This window comes from Molothrus aeneus, chromosome 17 (assembly GCF_037042795.1).
Source record: "Molothrus aeneus isolate 106 chromosome 17, BPBGC_Maene_1.0, whole genome shotgun sequence".
In the NCBI taxonomy this organism is placed as follows: Eukaryota; Metazoa; Chordata; class Aves; order Passeriformes; family Icteridae; genus Molothrus; species Molothrus aeneus.
Genome location: NC_089662.1, coordinates 2,111,753 through 2,134,286, shown reverse-complemented (window position 1 = coordinate 2,134,286; position 22,534 = coordinate 2,111,753). Strand labels below are relative to the sequence as shown.

Genomic DNA, 22,534 nt, shown 5'->3' with positions numbered 1-22,534 from the left:
AAAGAAGCAAGGGGAACCTCCAAAAAGCAGTGAGGTCAGGGCTGGGCTTTGGCCTGCACAAGAGTACCTGAGATGGTTAAAAACACCTGGACAAGGTGCACCCCACTCACACTGGAGCTCCACAGGCTGGACCATCCATCCAGGTTCCTGGTGCTTTTTCCAATACCCCAAATGCCAAATTTGCCCCAAACCTGGCAGGGATCAGCTTTGTCCCTGTGCTGTGTGCTGGATGTCTGCATTTGTCAAAGCTCCAAGCTGGAAAAACCTGTGATGGTGTTCTGGGTGGAGATGTGGGCAGGACAGAAAACCCCAGGGTAGAAACCCCACAATAGAAATTCCCATCTTCCCTCCTGTGAGCAAACATGATGAGAGGGACAGAAGAGTGTGACAGTGCTCACAGGGGTCCCAGGATGAGGGGAGAGATGAGGATTTGACTCCATGTTTCAGAAGGTTTGATTTATTATTTTATTATATATATAATATTAAAACTATACTAAAAGAATAGAAGAAAGGATTTCATCAGATGCACCTGTTGCATTCCACAGCAGCAGATAACCATTGTTTGCATTTTGTTCCTGAGGCCTCTCAGCTTCTCAGGAGGAAAAATCCCAAGGAAAGGATTTTTCAGAAAAAAGATGTCTGTGACAGAAGAGCCAGGCTGCTGCTGTCACAGTGACACAAAGAGCTCCTGCAGGACACAGAGGGGCTGGGTTTGCTCTCTGCTCTCCCTTCTCCTGCTGTGACAGTTCCTCAGTCACCCGGAGCCCCTGGGGTTTGCACCACCTGGCTCTCAATTCCCCTCTAATCTGGGAAAGGAGGCACTGACAGCAGGGAGGGGACAGCTATCAGCACTCCAGTGCCAGCCTCGGGCTGTTCCTGGGTGGATAGCAGGATTTTTAAGGGATTCCTGCACCTTGGCAGCAGAGGGACAGCAGCATGTGACATTTCTGTCACATATTTAAGCTGAACCAGAGGCAGGGAGAGGAGTTTGCTGGCATCCATCCCCCCTCCAGCATGGAACACGGGCATGTGCAGCTGGGCACGGCCTGTCCTGGGGTGTGGGAGCTCATTGGGACCCTGGAGTGATCCTCACCACCCCTAAAAATGGCCCAGGGGATCCCTGAATGTCTGGGGTGCAAAGCTCAGTTGATCCTGCTGTTCTCTTCTCACCTGGCAGTGGCACACAGGTGCCCTTGTGGGATGAACCCCTGGGGAATCCTGGGCAGGTGCCAGGCTCCAGGGCTGTGTGGAGGCTCAGGTGGCAGGGCTGGGGTCACAGGGTGCTGGAGAGCCCAGCCTGGGTGCAGGTGATGTCCCCAGCTGCTCCTGGGTCACTGTGCTGTGGCCTCAGTGCTGTCCCTGGGGATGGCACAGGCAGGAGGGAGGGCAGGAGGCAACGAGAGGGAAGGAAATAGGTTTAGATTGGATATTTGGAAGAAATTGTTCCCTCTGAGGGTGCTGAGGGCCTGGCACAGGTGCCCAGAGCAGCTGGGGCTGCCCCTGGATCCCTGGCAGTGCCCAAGGCCAGGCTGGACAGGGCTGGGAGCACCTGGGACAGTGGGAGGTGTCCCTGCCATGGCAGAGGTGACACTGGATGGGCTTTAAAGTCCCTTCCACCTCAAGTGATTCTGTGATTTGAGGAAGGGAGGGAGGAAGGAAGGAAGGAAGGAAGGAAGGAAGGAAGGAAGGAAGGAAGGAAGGAAGGAAGGAAGGAAGGAAGGAAGGAAGGAAGGAAGGAAGGAAGGAAGGAAGGAAGGAATCAGTCAATCAATCAATCAATCAATCAATCTTACTCCTGGCAATCTCGTCCTTAAGTCTCCTTGTGTCTTTGGGGGCATTTGGGACTGGGAGTGCCACTGCAATATCTCTGGAGGCTTTGGTGAGGCTGGGGGCACACCCCCCTCCACCCCAGACCTCTCCTGTCTAGAGCTCAGTTTCCCTTGCAGAAAACAGGGATAATCCTGATACTCTGTCCTGGATGTTCTCTGGGGTGCTGGAGGTGAAGAACCCCTTTACACCTTCATTTATTCATGTCCAGGTATTATTCCTTGTTGCCTTTTGTCTTTTTTCCATTTCTAGCTCATCTTGTGGCAGCTGTGGGATGAGGGATGAAAGGTGAAATCAGAGCTGTGGAAATGCCCCTGCTGATGGCAGCAGTGCTTACTGGGATGTCCTGGAATGCCCAGGAATGTGCGTGTGTGCTGTGTGGGTGTTTGTGACCCACAGAAACAAACCCATCTGCTCTGAGCCAGCCCTGCTGGATGTTCCAGGGTGGCTGGAGAGGCCACTGTGCCCCCAGCTGATGGCTCTGCTGGATCTCACCTGGACACACATTTCCTGCTGGAATGCAGGGATAGAGTATGAAATATTAACAGCCATGGTTAAATGCCCTTTTCCAGTTGCTGCAGGAAGGAGGCCAGTAAGTGGTGCCAAGTGAGTGCTGTGTTTAAGAAGAAATGCCAGATAAGTGGGACAGAGTATCGGGTCCGGCTGGCTGTCTCTGCCCCGACACGGGTAGGGTGGTTCTTGGGTGGCACGCGTTTCAAAGGACGAGTCTGGACTCTTCAGCTTTTCGGTCTTCTGATTGTTTATTGTTTCTTATCTACAAAATTTTCTGTCTGCCCAACAGAGGTCTGATCTGCAAGGCAGCCAAGGGCACTCTGACCACCCACAGGGCTGTCATGTCTTTTTATACTAATATCTACGTACATAATATTTACCTTTATTTTCCAATACTTTTCACCCATGTTGGCAAGTGCACCTTCACCATGAACCAATCCCCAAGTGCCAACATCACCACAGGAGATGGAGGACAAGAATAAGAAAGAAGAAGGACGAGACACGCCCTGATCCCCCCATCTTGTCTCCATAACCCCCCTGTACCAAAAACCTTGAAGTTTATATTTCACCCTCTAAACGTGTCCCTTTTACACCCTTCACTCTAAAGTGATTCTCATGTCCTCAAACTTCTGTCACTTCTGTGGATGGATCAAAATCAAGCCACCAAACACTCTTGGCAACATTCCAGGATTTCCGAGACCCCCAAGGGTTCTCCTGGCATCTCTGGACATCGGGAACGATGTGCTGAGTTCCCACAACAGAGGAGAAAGGGAGGCTGATTTCTGCAGGGGATTCCTGGCTCTGCACAGTGCAGAGCACTGTGCACAGGGCCCAGGGGGTTGTGAGACACCAGTGATGGGGCCCAAACCCTCTGAGCATTCCCCAGCCTTGCCTTGTCCCTGCTGCCAAATCCCTGCTGCCTGCATGGGCAGGTGGCCCTGTGAGCTCCATCTGCAGAGCCACCAGGGCCCCTGCCCAGCCCTGCCAGCAGCGTGGCCATCACCCTGCCTGCCCCTGCCTTGGCCATCTGGTGGCCCTGTGCCACCTCCCATCAGCCCAGGCCTGTGATTGTTAAAGTAACCCCACAATCTGTGATGTTCTGATTTATTGTACCACTTCCTGTCACCTTCTGAAGTTTCTTTCCTGTTCCATAATACAAAATGCACTGCAGCAGTGAAGAGAGGAGCTGTTGTTTTTTTGGCTCACAAGTCACTGTGGCTCTGGCTCCCAGCTGAGCCTTTGTTTCATTTTTAATTCTCTCAGTGGACACAGCAGAGCAAGAAGCTGGTGGGCACTGCCCCCCTGTGTCCCAAGGTGGCCCTGGGGCCATGGGAATTCCAAGGGTGACGGGGTGTCTGAGATGACCCCGAGGTGTTGGAAAGTCTCTTTTCTCCAGCCAAAGAAGAAGATGGGATTCCTTGGCTCTGTTCTCAAGGTTGTTTATTTGCTCTTATCTAATACATTGTCTTTTTGACCTGCTGAGATCTGTCCAACAGGTCAGGTTCAGGCACACTGACCGCCCTCAGGGCGGTGTTATCTTTTTATACTAAAAACTAGGTGTACTTTATTTACAATAATTTTCCAATACCTGTCACCTATGTTAGACAGTTTGTCTCTACTCTAATAAACCAATGCAAAAGTGCCACCATCACAGCAGAAGATGGAGGCTAAGAAGAAGAAGGAGAAAGACAGAACACACCCAGATTCCTCCATCTTGCTTCTTGAACCCCCATTCTAAAACCTCAAAATTCTACATTTTTACCTGGTGCTAAATTCACTATCATTCTATTCAAACCCTTGTGGCTTGTAAATCCTCACACAAAGTTGGGAATTGTTTCCATGGGTTAAAATCGAAGGCATGGGTGTCTTTGACTTCATGCCAAGGTCTCTGAGCCCCCTGCCAGGGTCTGGAGTCCTTCAGGGCAGTCAGAGGAATGTGCTGGGTTCTGACACAAGGGATGAGCTCCTGCTCTGTCCCTGCCCCCTGCAATGCAGGGTGTGTTACCCTTAGGCAAGGCTTTATAAAGCCTAAGTGAATTCCTAAGTGAATGACCTGCGTGGGAGTTGCTCATCCCATGTCCAGTTTTATATGGGATTGCTGGGATCCCTGTGCCACAGCACAGCTGCAGGGAGTGTGGGGAAGGTCCCAGCAGCCAGACAAGGAGGGTGTGAAGTGGGAATGGGCAGCAGGGACCCAGAAGAGGCACAAATTCCCCTTTTCTAACCCCCTCCCCAACTCCATGGCAGCCAAAATCTTCATCTTGGGAGATGCCTTTGGAGATTTCCTTCTCCAAAATCCAGCTGGTACCTTCCTGCCCACACCTCACCTTCATCCAGGTCTTTTTTTTTAATATCAAACCCACATGGGGAGGGTCCATTGGCAGCTGCAGAGCTGGCTCATGTGGCTGAGAGCCCATGGAATTTGGGGGAAAAGAAAGTTTTATACCCCCACCCTCCCCACATCCCACCTGAATCCCAGCCTGTTCCAGCCCAGGCACAGAGGCAGCTTAACCCACATCCCTCCTCCACAGGCTGAAGGAGCTCAGCCCCTGATGGAATTGGGGTTTGCAGCTGCAAACAGCTGGCCAGAGCTTCAGGCTCATGTAAATAACACCTGGCTGGGCTGACCAGTCCCTGGGGAGCTTTGGGCTTTGCTGGTTTGAGGCTGGGGGTGGCAGCAGTGAAGCTCTGCAGTGCTGGGGTGGGAAAGCAGAGCCAGGGGTGTGTTTGATGTGAGTGCTGTGTCTGGTTCTGAGGAAGAGAACATTCCTCACCTGGAAATGGGGTGGCCAAACTTGACCAAGCTACTTCTCTTCTGTGCCAAAGTGACTGGATGGTGTCTGCCCTACCTTCAGGAGGGCTTTGGACACAGTCCTGCAGCATCCTGGCCTCCAGGTGAGCACTGCAGGCTGCATGGTGGCTCCAAGCATGGGGAGAGGGGCTCAGCCTCTGCCCAGGGACCAGGGGAATTTCTCAGAGGTCTGCAGCAAAGGAGGGCCATGGGTGGGTAGAAAATGGGTTGGGAACTGGCCCAGACTCCAACAGATGAGGATGGAAAAGTGGGAGGGCATCCTGTAGAGGGGAAGCAGCATAGAGGGACCAAGAGTGTCCCCATGGCATGGCCTGGGCTGGGGGAAAGAGGTGCCAGGGCAGGCTGGCTCTGCAACAAGGGAATGCAGCTCCAGGAGTCACCCATGTGGAGTCACTGCTGTGACAGTGCTGAATCCCCAGGGACAGGAGGGCTCACAGCAGGTCTGGTGTGTCCTCAGGGCGGCAAGGCCACCCAGGGCCACCTGGCTGCAGATACCCCACAGTGTGCAGCCTCTCTGAAGGTCCTGCACAGCCCCAGGCACTGCCAGCATGTCCAGCATGGAGATCCCCTGGGCACTGCCCACACTCAGGATGGAGATTCCAGGAGACACTGACTACTTTCAGGGTGGAGGAATGGAGATTTCAGTGAGCACTGCCCACACTCAGGATGGAGATTCCAGTGAGCACTGGCCACATCCAGGATGGAGATTCCAGTGAGCCCTGGCCACATTCAGGATGGAGATTCCAGTGAGCCCTGGCCACATTCAGGATGGAGATTCCAGTGAGCACTGCCCACATTCAGGATGGAGATTCCAGTGAGCACTGCCCACATTCAGGATGGAGATTCCAGTGAGCCCTGGCCACATCCAGGATGGAGATTCCAGTGAGCCCTGGCCACATTCAGGATGGAGATTCCAGTGAGCCCTGGCCACATTCAGGATGGAGATTCCAGGGGGCACTGGGGCCACCCTGGAGCAGCCTCCAGCTGGGCTTGGTGCTGATATTCAGGATTTCTGTGAAATGAGTCCTTGAGGTTTAAGCTGGGTACCCAGAGTGACCCAAGAGCTGGGAAAAGCCTCCATTTCTCCTCATCTGCACCAGGTTCCTTTGGGACCCTCTTCCAGGTGCCACTGCAAAAATAAATTAAAATACAGAGCATTAAACAAGGGCTGATACAGGGGTGTAAGTTGGAGCACCACTTGCCAAAGGTTGAGAATTGAACTCAGTTAGATTCCTTTGAAAGTCCTGTCCTTTGGCTATTTTTTCCCAGAGTTTTTAGGAAAACTCTGCCTGTCAGGAATTGGTTTTAAAGTAATAAAACAAATGTATCTGGCTCTTTTAATCTGTAAGTGTGAAAGGGAAAATACAACGAGCCAGACTCAGACCAAGTCTAACTTTTTTTTTTTTTTTTTAAGATTGGATTTAGCAGGCAGATTATTTCCAGCCTCAGTGTCAGGTTAATGGAGTGGCAGGGGTTGGAGCTAGAGGAGATTTATTGTGGAGCCACATCCTCACAGAGAAGCTCAGACTTGCAGTGTGTGCAGGGCTGTGTGAGGCCTGGCTTCAGATGGTGCCAGGGATGGAGGGTCCAGGGAAGGTGGAGCTGTGCCCTGGCAGCTGGGCACAGAGCCCTTTGCTGGGCATTGCCCAGGCTGCCACCCCCCTCTCTGCCTGTGGCCATGGGGCAGTCTCCTGCCATGGCCCTGCCCTGGAATTTCAGATGCTGGGATTTGGAGCAGGTGAGCCCTGGCACTGCTGCCTGTCTGTGTGGGCACCCTGGGCAGGCTGGGACCCCAAGGGGCTGGGAGCTCAGAAGGGAAAACATTGTGTTGGGGAAGATGAAACAGGAAAGCCTTATCAATATGATTACCTGGCAAAAGATTTTGAGAATATGGAAACTATAAGTGAGATTGAAATGAAAGCAAGCTTTGAGATACCTCAGTTACTGAACAACTGGAAAACAATGGTGTGGTCACTGAAGGTGATCCCCTTTTGATGGAACAACACCCTCTGCTTGCAGACAGGCCCAAGGCTCAGAGCAGACCCCACAGCTGGGCAGAAGGGGCCCAAAGAGGAGTTTTTAGGGTTTAAAATGTAACACAGGATGGTGATGTAATGATTCTTATAGGCTGTATGGTAATGCTGTGGGATTTGTATCTTGCACTAGATTGGTTAGTGAGAATTAGAATATTCAACACAGAAGAAGATTTATTGTATTGTAATGGGAACCTTGCTCCCTTACCCTTTTAATCTCTTACCTTTTTTACTCCCTTACCCTTTTGCTCTCTTACCCTCTCATCCTCTCTCCCCCTCTCTTCTTTGGGGCCTGCTCTGAGCTGTGTCTGGCAGCTCCCAGCAGGGCCCTGCCCCCAGGCCCTTTGCAATAACCCCCAAGTTCCAGCCCTGGCTGCAGAGATCTCTCGTGTCCGTCTGTCCTGACCATCACCCCCCGACACTCTTACACATTGGTTGGATTATGCCCTTTTCTGACCTAGAGATGGAGCAACTGAGAGGCATTTTTAAAACTTTGATTTTCTTCTTAGTCTCATGAGAAGAGTGAGATATTTATAATTTATGTCATTGCAATCAGAATTTTACTATTTCTTAATTACAATACACTGTAAGTGTTCCTTGGCCTATCAGCTTTAGCTACTTCTGTCAAGTTTGAAGAATTTTCTACAAATCCATTTCCCACAAAAATCCATCCCCTGAGGAGCCAAAATGGGGGTCCCCTGGTGAAGGGTGAGGTGGGTGTGATGCTGTTCTCCCCTCTAACAGAGGAGAGAGAAGCAACCAAAGATTTTGTGTCCTGTGGGGAATCTCTGTGCAGGAGAGCACAAGGAAGGAGCAGGACTGGGGTTTTGGGAAGTCTTGGATGCAACCCCCAAATATTGTGGCTTTTTGGCAGGCTCAGCCTGCCAGGGTAGGAGTGTAGGAAAGGGAACTCCATGTTTGGGGGCTCAGCAAAGCTGGAACATCCCACACTGCCCTGTCAGTGCCTGGGGCAGGCTGGGCTGGGAACAGCAGACAGGGGGGACAGGGTCCACAGGGGCTGCACCAGGGCAGGCAGGCAGGCACTCATCATTAGCAATACCAGGCAGGAATTAAAGCACAGATGCTCAAATGCACATTTGCTCTTCAGGTCCAGGCTCAGAAATGGCCCCACAAATGTGGTGCAGAGGCAGCACATGCAAACAATCAGCCCTCAGTTATGAACAGCTGCATTTTGAACCCGAGGCAGTAGGAATGTTGCATTGCTAAAGGCCAGCAAAGCAGAGGCAATGCTGCAATCAGGAGGTGGAAGCAGGGTGTTCCTTGAAGCCTTCCTGCTCTCCTGCCTTTCACTCTGGCTGTCCCTGCTTTATTCTGAAAGGGTGCAATGGCACCAGCTGTCCCCACCTTGGACCAGGCTGCTCAGACTTGGGGCCCAGAGAGCCAAAACCCCAAAGCCAGGCAGTGCCAGGGCAGGGGCTGGGGCCACCAGGCAGGGGACACCAGGCCCTTTGGTAGCAGCACAACCCCTGTGCCAGGCTTGGGGACCTCCAGGAGTTGTGGACACCCTGGTGGTGCTGCCCTTGGGATGGGGACACCTGTGCTTGCTGCTGGAAGGGGCTGGGGAAGAGCAGCACCTCCATGTGCATCACAGAACACCTTGCACAGCCCCTGGGTCAGTCCCAGAGCCTGTTTGTGCAGCACATCAGGATCCCAAACATCCCTGTGGCTCTGGAAGGTGGGAACCAAGCTGGTCTCTGCACAGCTGGGGGTTCTGCTGGAGCTGGAGCAGACAGGTCACAGTGCCTTGGGTTTCACACGATTTCAGCCCTGTCCCTCCTGTTCAGAGGGCAATCCTGTCCCAGTGCTGCCCGGGGAGGAGCCTGTCCTGCCTGGCAGCCACGGGAAGGGGTTGGAGTGGCTCCCAGCTGCTGTGATGGTGATTTCCAGGCTAACAGTGACACCTCCTGTTTGCACAAAGCCCGGCATGCAGGCAGTGCAGTGCAGGTGCCAGCAGGAGCACATGGGCTGATCACTGCTTACATCTCTTCACTTATATCCAGAAATCCCAAGTCTCCTTCCAGGTGTGAGTGTGGCCTCACAGGGACAAACCCATCCCTGTAGTGGTGAGGGCTGGGCTGGGAAGTGGCAGGGGAATGCCTGGAAAAGTGGGCATGAACCAAGGTGCTGGATGCAGACTGCTTCACAAAGAGTTCTTTGCATTGTGGTTTAGCATAGACAGGTAAAAGCTTTAGTATGACAGCATTAAAGATTTCACTTAGATGTGAAATGGATTTAAATCTTGCTTTCTCCCCTAAAAGCAACCTTAGAATCACAGAATACCCTGAGTTGGAAGGGACCCCACAGGCATCATTAAGTTCAGCTCCTGGCCCTGCACAGAACCAGGGGTCAGCCCGATCAAATGATTTCCAGAATCAAGAATTTGGATTGAATTGAAAATAGATTGAATTTAGGATCGACTGTGCCAGTGGTCTCCCAAAACCCAGGGGCTCCCAAAGATGGGATCTGAGGAGCCGTTTCTGAGAGCTTTGCCCCCCACCCTTTTCTCTGTGAATTCCTCCTCACACCTTTCTTCCTCTCCACCTCTCCTTGCAGGCATCCAAGATGTCCTTGAAGGTGCAGACCAGCAACATCACCAACAAGAATGACCCCAAGTCCATCAACTCGCGGGTGTTCATCGGCAACCTGAACACGGCGGTGGTGAAGAAGTCGGATGTGGAGACCATCTTCTCCAAGTACGGCCGCGTGGTCGGCTGCTCCGTGCACAAGGGCTACGCCTTCGTGCAGTACTCCAACGAGCGGCACGCGCGCGCCGCCGTGCTGGGCGAGAACGGCCGCGTGCTGGCCGGCCAGAGCCTGGGTGAGTGAGGGACGCAGCCAGGGCCCGGCTCAACGTGGCCACCAGCCCGGGGAGGGCTGGCCTGGCTTGGGCTGTGCTTGGCCTTTATCTCCAGCAGCCCCTGTGAGGGCTGGGCTGGGCTGTGGCCTTTCCCCTGTAGCCCGCTGGGAGGGCTGTGCTGGGCTGTGGCTGTGCTTGGCCTTTTTATCCCCAGCAGCCCCTGTGAGGGCTGGGCTGGGCTGTGGCCTTTCCCCTGTAGCCCGCTGGGAGGGCTGTGCTGGGCTGTGGCTGTGCTTGGCCTTTGTATCTCCAGCAGCCCCTGTGAGGGCTGGGCTGGGCTGGGTTGGGCTGGGCTGGGCTGTGCTTGGCCTTTTTAGCTCCAGCAGCCCCTGTGAGGGCTGAGCTGTGCTGTGGCCTTTCCCCTGTAGCCCGCTGAGAGGGCTGTGCTGGCTTGGGCTGTGCTTGGCCTTTATCCCCAGCAGCCCCTGTGAGGGCTGGGCTGGGCTGGGCTGGGCTGTCCTGTGGCCTTTTTCCCCAGTAGCCTGCTGGGTGAGCTGTGCTGTGGATTTTGTCCCCGGTAGCCCACTGGGTGGGCTGTCCTATGGCCTTTGTCCCCACCAGCCTGTTGGGAGGGCTGTCCTGTGGCTGCACTGTGGCCTTTCCCCCCAGTAGCCTGCTAGGTGGGCTCTGCTGTGTCTGTCCTGTGGCCATTTTCCCTAGTAGCCTGCTGGGAGGGCTATGGTGTGCTGTGCTGTGGCCTTTTCCCCATTAGCCCCCTGGGAGGGCTGGGCTGGGCTGTGCTGTGGCCTTTATCTCCAGCAGCCCATTGGGTGGGCTGTGCTGTGGCCTTTTCCCCAGTAATCTGCTGGATGGGCTGTGCTGTGGCCTTTCCCCCTAGCAGCCCCTGGGAGGGCTGTGCTGTGCTGTGGCCTTTCCCCCTAGCAGCCCCTGGGAGGGCTGTGCTGGGCTGTGCTGTGGCCTTTGTCCCCAGTACCCTGCTGGGTGGGCTGATCTGTGCTCTTTCCCCCTAGCAGCCTGCTGGGTGAGCTGTCCTGTGGCCTTTTTCCCCAGTAGCCTGCTGGGTGGGCTCTGCTGTGTCTGTCCTGTGGCCTTTCCCCCTAGCAGCCCTCTGGGAGGGCTGATCTGTGGCCTTTGTCCCCAGTACCTGCTGAGTGGGCTGTGCTGCGGCCTTTTTCCCCATTTTTGGAAATGAAACTTGAGATAATTTTAGGAAGGAGGTAGTATTTTGGGGGTTGGTCTCTTTCTCCAAGCAGCAGCTGACAGGATGAGAGGGTTGAATTTTGTTAGTAAGTTTGTGGATAACACTTAAACTGGAATTGTGTGTCCATCTGTTGGAGGGTAGGAGGGCTCTGCAGAGAGACTTGGAACACTTGGATGGATGAGCACAGTCTAACAGGATGAAGTTTAATAAGTCCAAGTGCCCAGTCCTGCATTTTGGCCACAATAACCCCTGCAGTGCTCTGGGCTGGGGACAATGTGGCTGGACAGTGCCCAGGCACAAAGGGACCTGGGGGTGCTGGTCAGCAGTGACTGACCATGAGCCAGCAGAGTGCCCTGGGGGCCAAGAAGGCCAAGGGCTCCTGGCCTGGATCAGGAGTGGCCAGCAGGAGCCACTCTGCCCCTGCACTGGGCACTGGTGGGGTCACACCCTGAGTGCTGTGCCCAGCTCTGGGCCCTGAGGGTGGGAAGGGTTGAGAACTCGAGCACCAGAGGGGGAAATGAGGCTGGAGAGGGGCTGGGAACACAAACCCTGTGAGTGAGGAAGCCCTGAGGGAGCTGGGGGTGCTCAGCCTGGAGAAAAGGAGACTCAGGGCTGCCCTCATCACTCTCACAGCTCCTGAAAGGTGCCTGTGCTCAGCTGGCCCTGGGCTCTTTCCCCAGCAGCACTGACACAACCAGAGCACACAGCCTCAAGCTGCACCAAGGGAAATCCAGGCTGGAGATTGGGAAAAAGTTTTTCATGGAAAGGGTGAGAAAGTTCTGGAATGGCTGCCCAGGGAGGTGGTGGAGTCCCCATCCCTGGGGGTGTTTAACAAAGCCTGGATGTGGCACTGGGTGCCAGGGTTGAGTTGAGGGCTTGGGGCTGGGTTGGACTTGATGATCTTGAAGGTCTCTTCCAGCCTGGTCATTCTGGGAATTCTGTGACTATAAAGGGGATTTTTATTTGAAGAATTTCAGGGGCAGTTATGGAAAGATGTCCATAAAAGGCCACCCTCACAGGGGTGAGTACATTTTTATAGGTTTTAGGAAATTAGCATAATTGATAAAAAGCACCAATTAGCAGCACAAGTGGTGAGGCAATTCCCTCCCCCCCCCAGGTCAAGCCCCTTCTCTGGAGTCCCCCTTGGCACTGGTTGTGCTCTGTCCATGGAATGGATCTCCAAGAGTTGCTCATGGCCTTGGTTCCCAGGAAGAACCAAGGCACCACTGGGGTCCTGAACCCCTCAGGGCTTGGAGCTCTGGCACTTGGTTTGTCCTTCTGCCTAGGGAAAGGCCTTGGAAAATTACTGGGAAAATCAGTCACTAATACAGTAGGTGACAGAGTTACAAATACATGGGCAAGGAATGCAGAGAAGATATCAAAGAACTAAAGGAAAACCCAAGCAGCATCAGTCCCATGGGGGATGGTGCAGGGATGGCTCAGTCCCAGTCAGACTGGGATGCTGGATCTGCAGAGAGGGTCAGAGCTGACCCAGTGATGACCCAGCAGGCCCAGAGTGACAGGGCAGGGTCAGCAGGATCCAGGCACAGAGCTGGAGAACAGCATTCCAACAGCAGCCCCCAGCAGGGGCTGAAGGCTCCAGCCCCCCTGTGGGATGGGATCAAGGCATATGAGACATTGTGGCCCAAAATTTCAGCTCTGGGCTGTGATTGTACCAGCCAAACAGCAAAAGCAGAGTTCTGGATCATCCCAGGGCCTTGTCCTGGACCTGCTGGGGAAGAACAAGGGGGGGGAAAGACATTGTCTGGTATCAAAGACATGGATAGGACAAGGGGAATGGCTTCCCACTGCCAGAGGCAGGGATGGATGGGATATTGGGAAGGAATTCTTGCCTGTGCGGGAGCTGAGACCCTGGCACAGGGTGCCCAGAGCAGCTGGGGCTGCCCCTGGATCCCTGGCAGTGCCCAAGGCCAGGCTGGATGGGGCTGGGAGCACCTGGGACAGTGGAAGGTGTCCCTGCCATGGCAGGGGTGGGATGGGATGGGCTTTAAGGACCCTGCCAACCCAACCTATTGTGTGTTTCAGTGATTCCCTTCAGGAGCAGCCTTACCCTCAGCCTGTCAGGAGAGCTGATCTCCAGGCCAGCTCAGCCTGCCTTCAGCCAGCAGCTGTGAAACGAGGGAACTTCCTCCAGTCTGCACTGCTGGGGCATGAGAACTAACAAGCAAATCCCCCCAGCTCCATCTTGGCTTTTTCAGATTGCTCTGAGGTGTCACCAGCTCCAAGCTGAGAATTGGAACTGGGGAGAGGATTTTTAATGAAAAATAGTGATTTTTAATGAGAAATGGTGGTTTCCAAGCCTGCTGCAGCAATGTGCACCCAGAAAAACAATTTGCAGCCCATTCCCACCCTGCTGCTGGCACAGCCTGACATGGGAAGTTGTGCTGAGGCCATGCTGCTTCCTCTGAGGAAGGTATCCAGATACCAGAAACTTCTGCTCACTTCTCTTGAGCTCCAGAGAGTGGAGCTGCAGCCCTGGCAGAGCTCAGCCTGCCAGGAATGCTTCCAGCCGAGATGTTGCCCACATGTGCAGCCTGAGATAGGATGGAGAGGGCCTGGGGGAGCCCAGGAGCTCCTTGTGGTGCTCCAGACAGAGGAGATGTGGCCCAGAGACAGGGAGTACCTGCTCACTTAGCTGAATAGAGAGATGAAAGGTTTGCTGTGGGGAAAACCTCCTCTCAGAAAACCTCTGATCTCTGCTGGTCCCAAAGGCCTGGAATTCCAGGAGGAGGCAAAAGGACTGTGTGATAGCTGGGTGTCTGTTCATGTCCTGGACAAGGTGCAAACTCAGCTGCCTTTGATCTGCCCCTTGTGGGCCAAGCTGAGCACAGGAGAGCTCCTCAGGCTGTTCCTGGCAGGAGTGAGCTCTGGGATGTTCCCTTTAGCAGAGTGAGCTCTGGGATGTTCCCTTTGCAGGATTGAGCTCTGGGGTGTTCCCTTTAGCAGGAGTGAGCTCTGGGATGTTCCCTTTAGCAGGAGTGAGCTCTGGGATGTTCCTTTAGCAGGAGTGAGCTCTGGGATGTTCCCTTTGCAGGAGTGAGCTCTGGGATGTTCCCTTTGCAGGAGTGAGCTCTGGGATGCTCCCCTGGCAGGAGTGAACTCTGGGATGTTCCCTTTAGCAGGAGTGAGCTCTGGGATGTTCCCTTTAGCAGGAGTGAGCTCTGGGATGTTCCCTTTAAAAGGAGTGAGCTCTGGGATGTTCCCTTTGCAGGAGTGAGCTCTGGGATGTTCCCTTTAGCAGGAGTGAGCTCTGGGGTGTTCCCTTTAGCAGGAGTGAGCTCTGGGATGTTCCCTTTAGTAGGAGTGAGCTCTGGGATGTTCCCTTTAGCAGGAGTGAGCTCTGGGATGTTCCCTTTAGCAGGAGTGAGCTCTGGGATGTTCCCTTTAGTAGGAGTGAGCTCTGGGATGTTCCCTTTAGTAGGAGTGAGCTCTGGGATGTTCCCTTTAGCAGGAGTGAGCTCTGGGATGTTCCCTTTAGTAGGAGTGAGCTCTGGGATGTTCCCCTGGCAGGAGTGAGCTCTGGGATGTTCCCTTAGCAGGAGTGAGCTCTGGGATGTTCCCTTTGCAGGAGTGAGCTCTGGGGTGTTCCCTTTAGCAGGAGTGAGCTCTGGGATGTTCCCTTTAGCAGGAGTGAGCTCTGGGATGTTCCCTTAGCAGGAGTAATCTCTGGGATGTTCCTTTAGCAGGAGTGAGCTCTGGGATGTTCCTTTAGCAGGATTGAGCTCTGGGGTGTTCCCTTTGCAGGAGTGAGCTCTGGGATGTTCCCTTTGCAGGATTGAGCTCTGGGATGTTCCCCTGGCAGGAGTGAGCTCTGGGATGTTCCCTTTGCAGGAGTGAGCTCTGGGATGTTCCTTTAGCAGGATTGAGCTCTGGGATGTTCCTTTAGCAGGAGTGAGCTCTGGGATGTTCCCTTTGCAGGAGTGAGCTCTGGGATGCTCCCCTGGCAGGAGAACCCAGCAGAGAAGAGCTGTGGTGAGACAATCAAGGCTGGAAGCCTTTCTCTCAGTAGGGGATGGCTGTGTAGGAATGTGGAGAGGGAGGACAGGCTGGGGCTGCCAGGGGACATTGCAGCCATCCTGAATGTCCCTGCAGGTCCTGGCAGCCTCTGGGGTGCCTTCTGCACCCACCCCAGCCCCTGCAGGAGGCAGCTGCCCTAGGGAGGCACTGGAAGCTGGATCCCACCATCCCCTGCCACGTGGCCTGGAAAAGCACAAGCTCTCCCTGCGTGTGGGAACAGGTGCCTGGGGATGAGCAGGAGGGATCAGGGCTGCCTTGAGTGGGCAGATGGAGTCAGTGATGCAGAGGAGGGAGCCAGAATGGGAATGAGATGCAAAATCTGTCCAGGCTGATGTTCCTGCTGAGCTCTTGTCTTTCCTTTTTCACTCTCAAGGGAATCCTGTGGGATCTGGCTGCCCATCACCACCATAGCTGAGAGTATGAACTCCCTGCTGTTGTCAGGGGCCAGCAAGGGCTCCACAGGGCTCTTTGTAGCAGTGGGGACCAGCAAATGGTCTTGGTTTGAAAAGCAGGTGTCTGCTAAGGAAGGCAGGAACCTCCCCTGAAATGGAGAATGCAAAGCCCCTCCCTCTGAATTATTATAATTTTGAAATTAAAAGGATCTCAGGCAAAGATATGGGAGTAGGTATAACAGCTGTTTATTAGGGAAGAAAATTAAAATAAAAAACAAATGCAGTAATGCAAACCAACCCTGCCAGAGTGAGAGCAGGCCCTGTCCCCTGTGTGTCAGGGGGTGGCACAGCCCCATCCCATGGGGGCTCAGCCCTCCTGCAGTGCCAGCTGTGGCTCTGCTGGAGCAGGGATCCTGCACAAGGGGGGAGTTTTCCTCTGCAGCTCCAGGGCTGCTGGAGATGGGCCTGGGCTCCCTCTGGCCATGCAGGGCAGCAGAAGCTGCTCCTCTGGCAATGCACTGGGCAAAGGCTGCTGTGCTGTGCCAGGCTCACATTGGATCCAGGTAGGAATGCTTGGCTCCTGCCCTGGGCGCAGCATCTCCCCATGGGATGATGGAATTGGATCAGCCCTGCAGGGACACTCAGTGGCCATGGACAGCAGAGATCTCCTGCAGGGAGGATTGGCTGGGGGAGAGATCAAGAAAAAACTGCCCCAAGAACAGCAGAGAACTGCCCCAGCTCTGACAGATGGGGACAGAGCACACAGCCCTAAATCATATCTTGCAACCCAGGACATGGAGCTGATTGTTGTCCTTCTCCTCTCCTGGGCTTCCAGTGCCTCTCCCTTGGAGAGGGTTCCCAGCCTGGTGCTGTCAGGGCTCTCCAGCCCATGGGAGCAGTGACTGGCACCTGTGAGCTGCACCCTGGCAGCAGAAAAGGTTCAGAGCCAGGGAGCTGCAGCTGGGCAGGGCTGGGGCTCAGCAAGGCAGGACTGATCCTTTTGTTCCTTGGCAGTGCCAGCAGCCTCAGTGGCTTAGCAGCTGTGTGGGAAATGTTCCTGCTGGCCCTGCACCTGCCCTGTGCCCACGTGCAGCCCTCTGTCCATCAGGCCCCCCTCAGCTGGGCAGGGCAGGGTGGAGGGAGGAGGGCAGACACAGGCTCTGATGGGAATGTGCCCCAGAGCAGTGCTCAGGGCCATGGCTGAGCCAGCCACACCACAGTTGCTGTTCAGGCTCAGAGAGAGGCCAAGCTCCAGCTTCAGCAGGAATAAAGTCTCTTGACAGACCCTAAAAGGCAGCCAAGGAGTTGCACAGCAAGGCCTGGGCAGTGAGAATGTGTCCATGCTCCTGCAGAGCTGTGTCCTGTGTGTGCAGCCTGTGCTCCTCCTGCTCAGCTCATCCAGCACTGCTGCAGCCTCCCTGTGCTCCTGCAGAGGATTTTCCAGGTTATACCTGAGTCAGCAGGATGTTCCTTTGGATCACTTTGTAGGCTCTGGATTTTGAGGGGGTGTGGACCCAGCTGTGCACATTTCCTCATCAAGTCCCTTCATAAACCATGAAAAAACAGAAGTTTTGAATGGCCTGATGTGCTCAAAGTTGGTTGGCTGCCCCCTAAGGTGCAGGTAGCAGAAAGGAAGGCATCATTGAAGGAATTCCTCCCTGTGAGGGTGCTGAGGCCCTGGCACAGGGTGCCCAGAGCTGCTGTGGCTGCCCCTGGATCCCTGGAAATGTCCAAGGCCAGGCTGGACAGGGCTTGGAGCAGCCTGGGACAGTGGAAGGTGTCCCTGCCCATGGTAGGAGTGGAATGGGATGGGCTTTCAGGGAGGATTTCTTCCAACCCAAACCATGCTGGGACCTTTTTCTTCCACCACCTCTGTGGGCCATCCCAAAGCTCAGTGGGGCACTGTTCTCAGGGAGCTGCAGGATGTGCCCATGGGTGCACTCAGCCCCTGGTTCTCTGTGGGGGACCCTCAGGGCAGCTCAGGGCACACCCCTGAGGACCAACATGTCCAGTAGGTGACCCAGCTGTGATGAAGAGTCTCCTGAACCCAGCCAGCCTTTTCCAGAACACACAGGTGGGGCTCCTCCCTGTGGGATCACTGGCCTCACAGCAGCTGATGAAGAGCCCCATGGACTCAGCAGCTGCTCTTTCACTTCCTCACCTTCCACTACTTGGATTTTTTAAACATGAGAGTATTTTTACATAAGTTCTCCTTTCTCTTTATTTCTGCCATGTCCGTGGGCCATGGTTTCAGGGTGTGCTTGGCAGTGCTGGTCCACATGAGGAAATCCTGTCTTGCTCAGCTCAGATCTGACATGCCCAGAGGTCTGACAGCTCTTCATGCACACAGGACCTGAAGAACCAGCAGGGTTTAGGGCTGATTGGGAAGGCAATGGGGCATTTCCCATTGCTCCCCTCTCTGAGTTCTGGCTCCACACCCGATGTTGGATTCCAGGCTCTCAGCAGCTCCATGAAATTGGCTGTGTCACTTCATTCTCATATCAGAAGCACTTTTGGCACCGTGGCAAGGAGTGACATTCCCTCAGGGGATCAGAGGAGCTCATTCTCCCCTCCCCTGGCAGAAGATGCTGCCCCTAGAGCAGCTCAGGCAGGGGCACCATGCAGAGTTTAACACAGGCAGACCCACAGCAGTGCCCAGCTGGCAGTGCCCAGCATTCCTGGTTATTCCCATAGGACCCAGGGGTGGATCCACTCAGGAATCAGCATCCTGCAGCAAGTCTGGATTTTCCCTTATCACACAAAATTCTCCCAGGAAAGCTGTCCTGGTTCTGTGTGTGTGGACAGGACCATGAGCAGGGTGCTGACTGTGCAGGGAATGGTGAGTGGCTCTGGGAAGGAACAGGAAGAGGTTTGCCAAGTGCAAGGTTTATTCATCTTCCTGTGGAGCCCCAGCAGGCCCCAGCTGTGTCAGAGGCAGGTGGCAGTGGGTGAGGGGAGCTGTTTCTCTGTGGCAGGGCTGTGTGCATCCAGCCCAGCTCCTTGGCCGTGCCTTGTCACAGCTGCGTGTCCCTTCCTTGCAGACATCAACATGGCCGGGGAGCCCAAACCCAACAGACCCAAAGGGCTGAAGAGAGCAGCCTCTGCCTTGTACAGGTAGGTGTTCACCACAGTGGGTGGGGTCTCTGGGCTGGGGTTTGCCTTCCAGCACCCCCCAACCCCTGCCCTGAGCTCCCTGCTGCCTGCCCCCAGCAGCCTGGGCACTGCTGCACACCCAGAGCTGCTCCCAGGGCTCCTTCCCCTGGAAGTGCCCCTGGGGGTGTGGGAGATCTCCTGGGCATGGCCCCACCTGTGCAGGGCTTGGAGAAGGGTGGGCAGAGGAGGGGGAGCAAGAGGAGCAACCCCTGCAGCCAGGGAGCAGGAGTGGGCACAGAGGTGCTGGGTGTGGGGGAAAACAGGGAACAGGGACTGTTTAGGGAAAGAGGAGAAAGGAAGAAAGTGGGAAGCCCTTGGGGTGCCAGCTGGAGGTGAACCAAGGAGGTGGCTGGGGGAAGTCCCACGGGAGCCTGTTCTGAGGAGCACAGCCCAGGGAGGGGCAGGTGGGACATGGAGAGGTCTGTGGCACATGGGGTGTGTTACAGATGCCAGTGAGCCCTCAGCTCGAGAGAATTTATCATCATTTCCACAAGTGGTAAAGATTTTCATTAAGCCCCAGATTCTGGAGTCAGGGGAATGCAGGAGAAACTCATTAAGTTCTTGCTTCTGGTTGCAGAAGGGAAAACTTGAAAAGGTACATCAGGAGTGCCCTGCAGGTTCAGGAACCCAAAACCAAATAACAAGGTTCCCAGATGTGTTTTATGTATAAATTGTCATGATTTTGATGCCAGTCTCATGGTGAGGAGACTGAGGGGCTGAGTAAAGAGTTGGAAGGTGTGAGGTTGGGAGGAAAAGACTAAAATCAGTATTGGGGCTATAGGTGGGTGTAGCAAAAGTGGAAATCAGGAGAGAATCATGAGGAAATCTGGAGATTTTTCCAGAAAAAGAAGAAAAAAGTGTGAAGGGTGAAGAGAGCCTTGTGATTCAGACTCAGCCACGTGGTCCTGCACTGGTGTGGTGTGGAATGGCAAATCCTGGCTAGAAAATGCAGCTCTGGCACAGCCAGACCCCCAGAGCCCCAGCAGCCTCCCACCACCCCCTGTGCAGCTTTCAGGCACATTTCTCCTCCCACCCTGGACAATTTGGGCCCTCACAGGACGTGGCTCTCTGGGCTCCCAGGGAATCCCACCTGAGGGGAGGGAGGTGGGAGCAGAGCTGACACAAATCCTGCACTTCAGCTGCTCATGTGGGGCTGGGGCCATCACACACATCAGCTCCTTCCATACATCTTGCACTAACGAGCTTTTCATTTACTGCTCAGCCCTGCCTGCAGCACTAATCCCTTCCTCTGCAATGACCAATATTTCAGACTTCAGACTGCTGAGAGAGATGTTTGCTCCCTCCCACAAATATGGATATGCTAAAATATGGGCCAGAGAACTGCACTGCTCCTGTTCCCAGCAATATTTCATCCCAGACTGGCTGTCAGATTAAAACTTTACCATCTGGACTGGCAGAACTTAGGATATCTCCTGGAAAACAGGGATCCCAGGTTTGCAGCGAGCTGTGGTTACAGCTTCCCAAACCACCATCAATTTCTCTAAATGTTAGACTTCAAAAAAATCACAGCACTGTAATTTATAGAAGTGCTGTGTTAAACACAGCAGAGGATTTTTCCTAAGGCTGGCTTTTGCTTTGCCTCACTCCAAGTCTGCATGAGAGAATTGAGGGGAAAGCAAGGCAAGGAAAATTCCATTCTGAACACACAGAAAGCAACAATTGTGACATTTTTACCTATCCACCAGCCTAGGTGGGTGTCCAGGTGTTAAACAGAAATCCTTGGGGATGCAGGCTCCCATCCACCTCCACCCAGGCTCGTGCCACCATCAGTTTTCTCAGGTGTCTCCACACAAGGCACCTTCACTTCCTACAGAGCCTTGCTGCCATCACTGCTCTCCTCCACTCTTGGATCTCTGGGGCTCCCTCCCTCCCTCTGGCACTTCCCAGAGCATCCCTTTGCACAGGGCAGGTCCCTGGATGCTCCTGCCTGGCACCTTGGCCACCCACACAGGCCCTGCTGCCCTGGGCAGTGAGCTGCTGTCACTGTGTCCCCACTGTGTCACTGCCTCTCCAAATCTCCAAATCTGCCTTCTGCCAACACGTTTTGTTTTTTTTTTTTGCCTGCACAGCCAATGTCTGGACAGGATTTCCTGGGGCATTTGGGGCCACATTCAGGTCGGTGCCAGAGATCCCACCCAGGTGCTGTCAGCTGGCTGGGAAGGGAAAGTGGCTCTGTCAGTGCCACTCTGGGCTTTTGGAGGCACAAATCCCTGCCCTGCCCTGCAGAGCTGGGGCTAAAGCTGCTCCATGGCCACAAGGACAGAGAGGACAGCCCAAGCAAGAGCTGCTGGGTGGCTGCAGCTCAGTGGCCCCAGGAGGGGTGTCTGAAGTGGTGGCAGGGACAAAGCACTGCTGACTGACTGTCACAGCCCCTGAGCACTGGCATCCATCCCCTGCTACACCCAAAGCTGCTGTCAGCCCCTCCCCAAACACCCCTCCCAGGCCCTGGTGCTGGAGCAGGGACATCCCAGTGCCAAATGCACTTGGACAGGGCTGAGAGCAGCCCCGGGGCAGAGGGAGGGGTGAGCAGTGATGTCCCAGCCTAGAGCAGCCCCAGCACTTGGGAATGCCAGGCTTCATCCCACATTCCTTTATTTCCCCCTGCCCTGGCTGTGTGCAGGAAGAAGGGGTCTCACAGAGCTCCCCAAGATCTGTTTGATCAGTGCCACATTTTCCAAGCAGCTTTCCTTTGTCCACTGCAGTAATGCCATGAAAGAAAGGTGGGAGCTGAGCTCACCATGGCACTCATCATTAGCAATACCAGGCAGGAATTAAAGCACAGATGCTCAAATGCACATTTGCTCTTCAGGTCCAGGCTCAGAAGTGGCCCCACAAATGTGGTGCAGAGGCAGCACATGCAAACAATCAGCCCTCAGTTATGAACAGCTGCATTTTGAACCCGAGGCAGTAGGAATGTTGCATTGCTAAAGGCCAGCAAAGCAGAGGCAATGCTGCAATCAGGAGGTGGAAGCAGGGTGTTCCTTGAAGCCTTCCTGCTCTCCTGCCTTTCACTCTGGCTGTCCCTGCTTTATTCTGAAAGGGTGCAATGGCACCAGCTGACTGAAAAACAGCACAAACTATTCCTGTCCACAAAGACAGAGCTGCCAGGTCACTGAGGAGTGATCCCTCAGTCTCAGGATGGTTTATCCAACGTGCTGTGGAATTTTCAGGATAAATCACCCCTAAAAGCTCTCCCTTTCACCAGCTTTGTCCTGGACTCATCCTGGCAGACCTGCCCTGTGCTCAAAGCCTGAGGGATGCTGCTGGGGGATTCCAGGGGTGCTGCTAAAACCATCCAGCCCTGCCTCCCTGGCATCATCTGTTAAGCTGTGAGTGACTGGTGTGTTAGAGCAGGGTCACACAGCCACAGGCTGCCCAAATCCCTCATTCCAGCCCCCTGCATCCCTTGAGGCCTGCCCCACAGTCAACAGGAATCCAAGCAGCCCTGCAGAGGCTGGGTTCATGTTTTGGGAGGTCAGGACCAGCTCCCTGGGATAATTATGCCCCCAATTCCTTTTGAAAGGGTGCAAGTGTCTCCAGTCCCTTAAAGATCCAGTGCCAGGGCAGGAGAACCCCTCACCCTTGGGCTTTGCACCCAGAGATGCTCTGGGGCCCCTGCTCTGCAGTGCAGGCATGGTGTGACCCCCTCAGTGCCCCTGGGAATGCCCTGCAGATGTGCCAGGAGTGATTCCCACCAGGAGAACA

The 22,534-nt window shown here is 54.4% G+C and overlaps 1 protein-coding gene across 3 annotated transcripts in view; it reads left to right on the top strand.

The window, feature by feature from the left end:
- RALY (RALY heterogeneous nuclear ribonucleoprotein) overlaps positions 1-22,534 on the top strand; it is a 148,881-nt gene that overhangs the window by 112,422 nt on the left and 13,925 nt on the right. For all 3 annotated transcript variants that reach the window (XM_066561687.1, XM_066561686.1, XM_066561688.1), the window contains 2 exons: positions 9,760-10,024; positions 18,697-18,769. In XM_066561687.1, coding sequence (XP_066417784.1) covers positions 9,769-10,024; positions 18,697-18,769 — 329 coding nt within the window. In that variant the 5' untranslated portion in view covers positions 9,760-9,768. The remainder of the gene's footprint in view (positions 1-9,759; positions 10,025-18,696; positions 18,770-22,534) is intronic.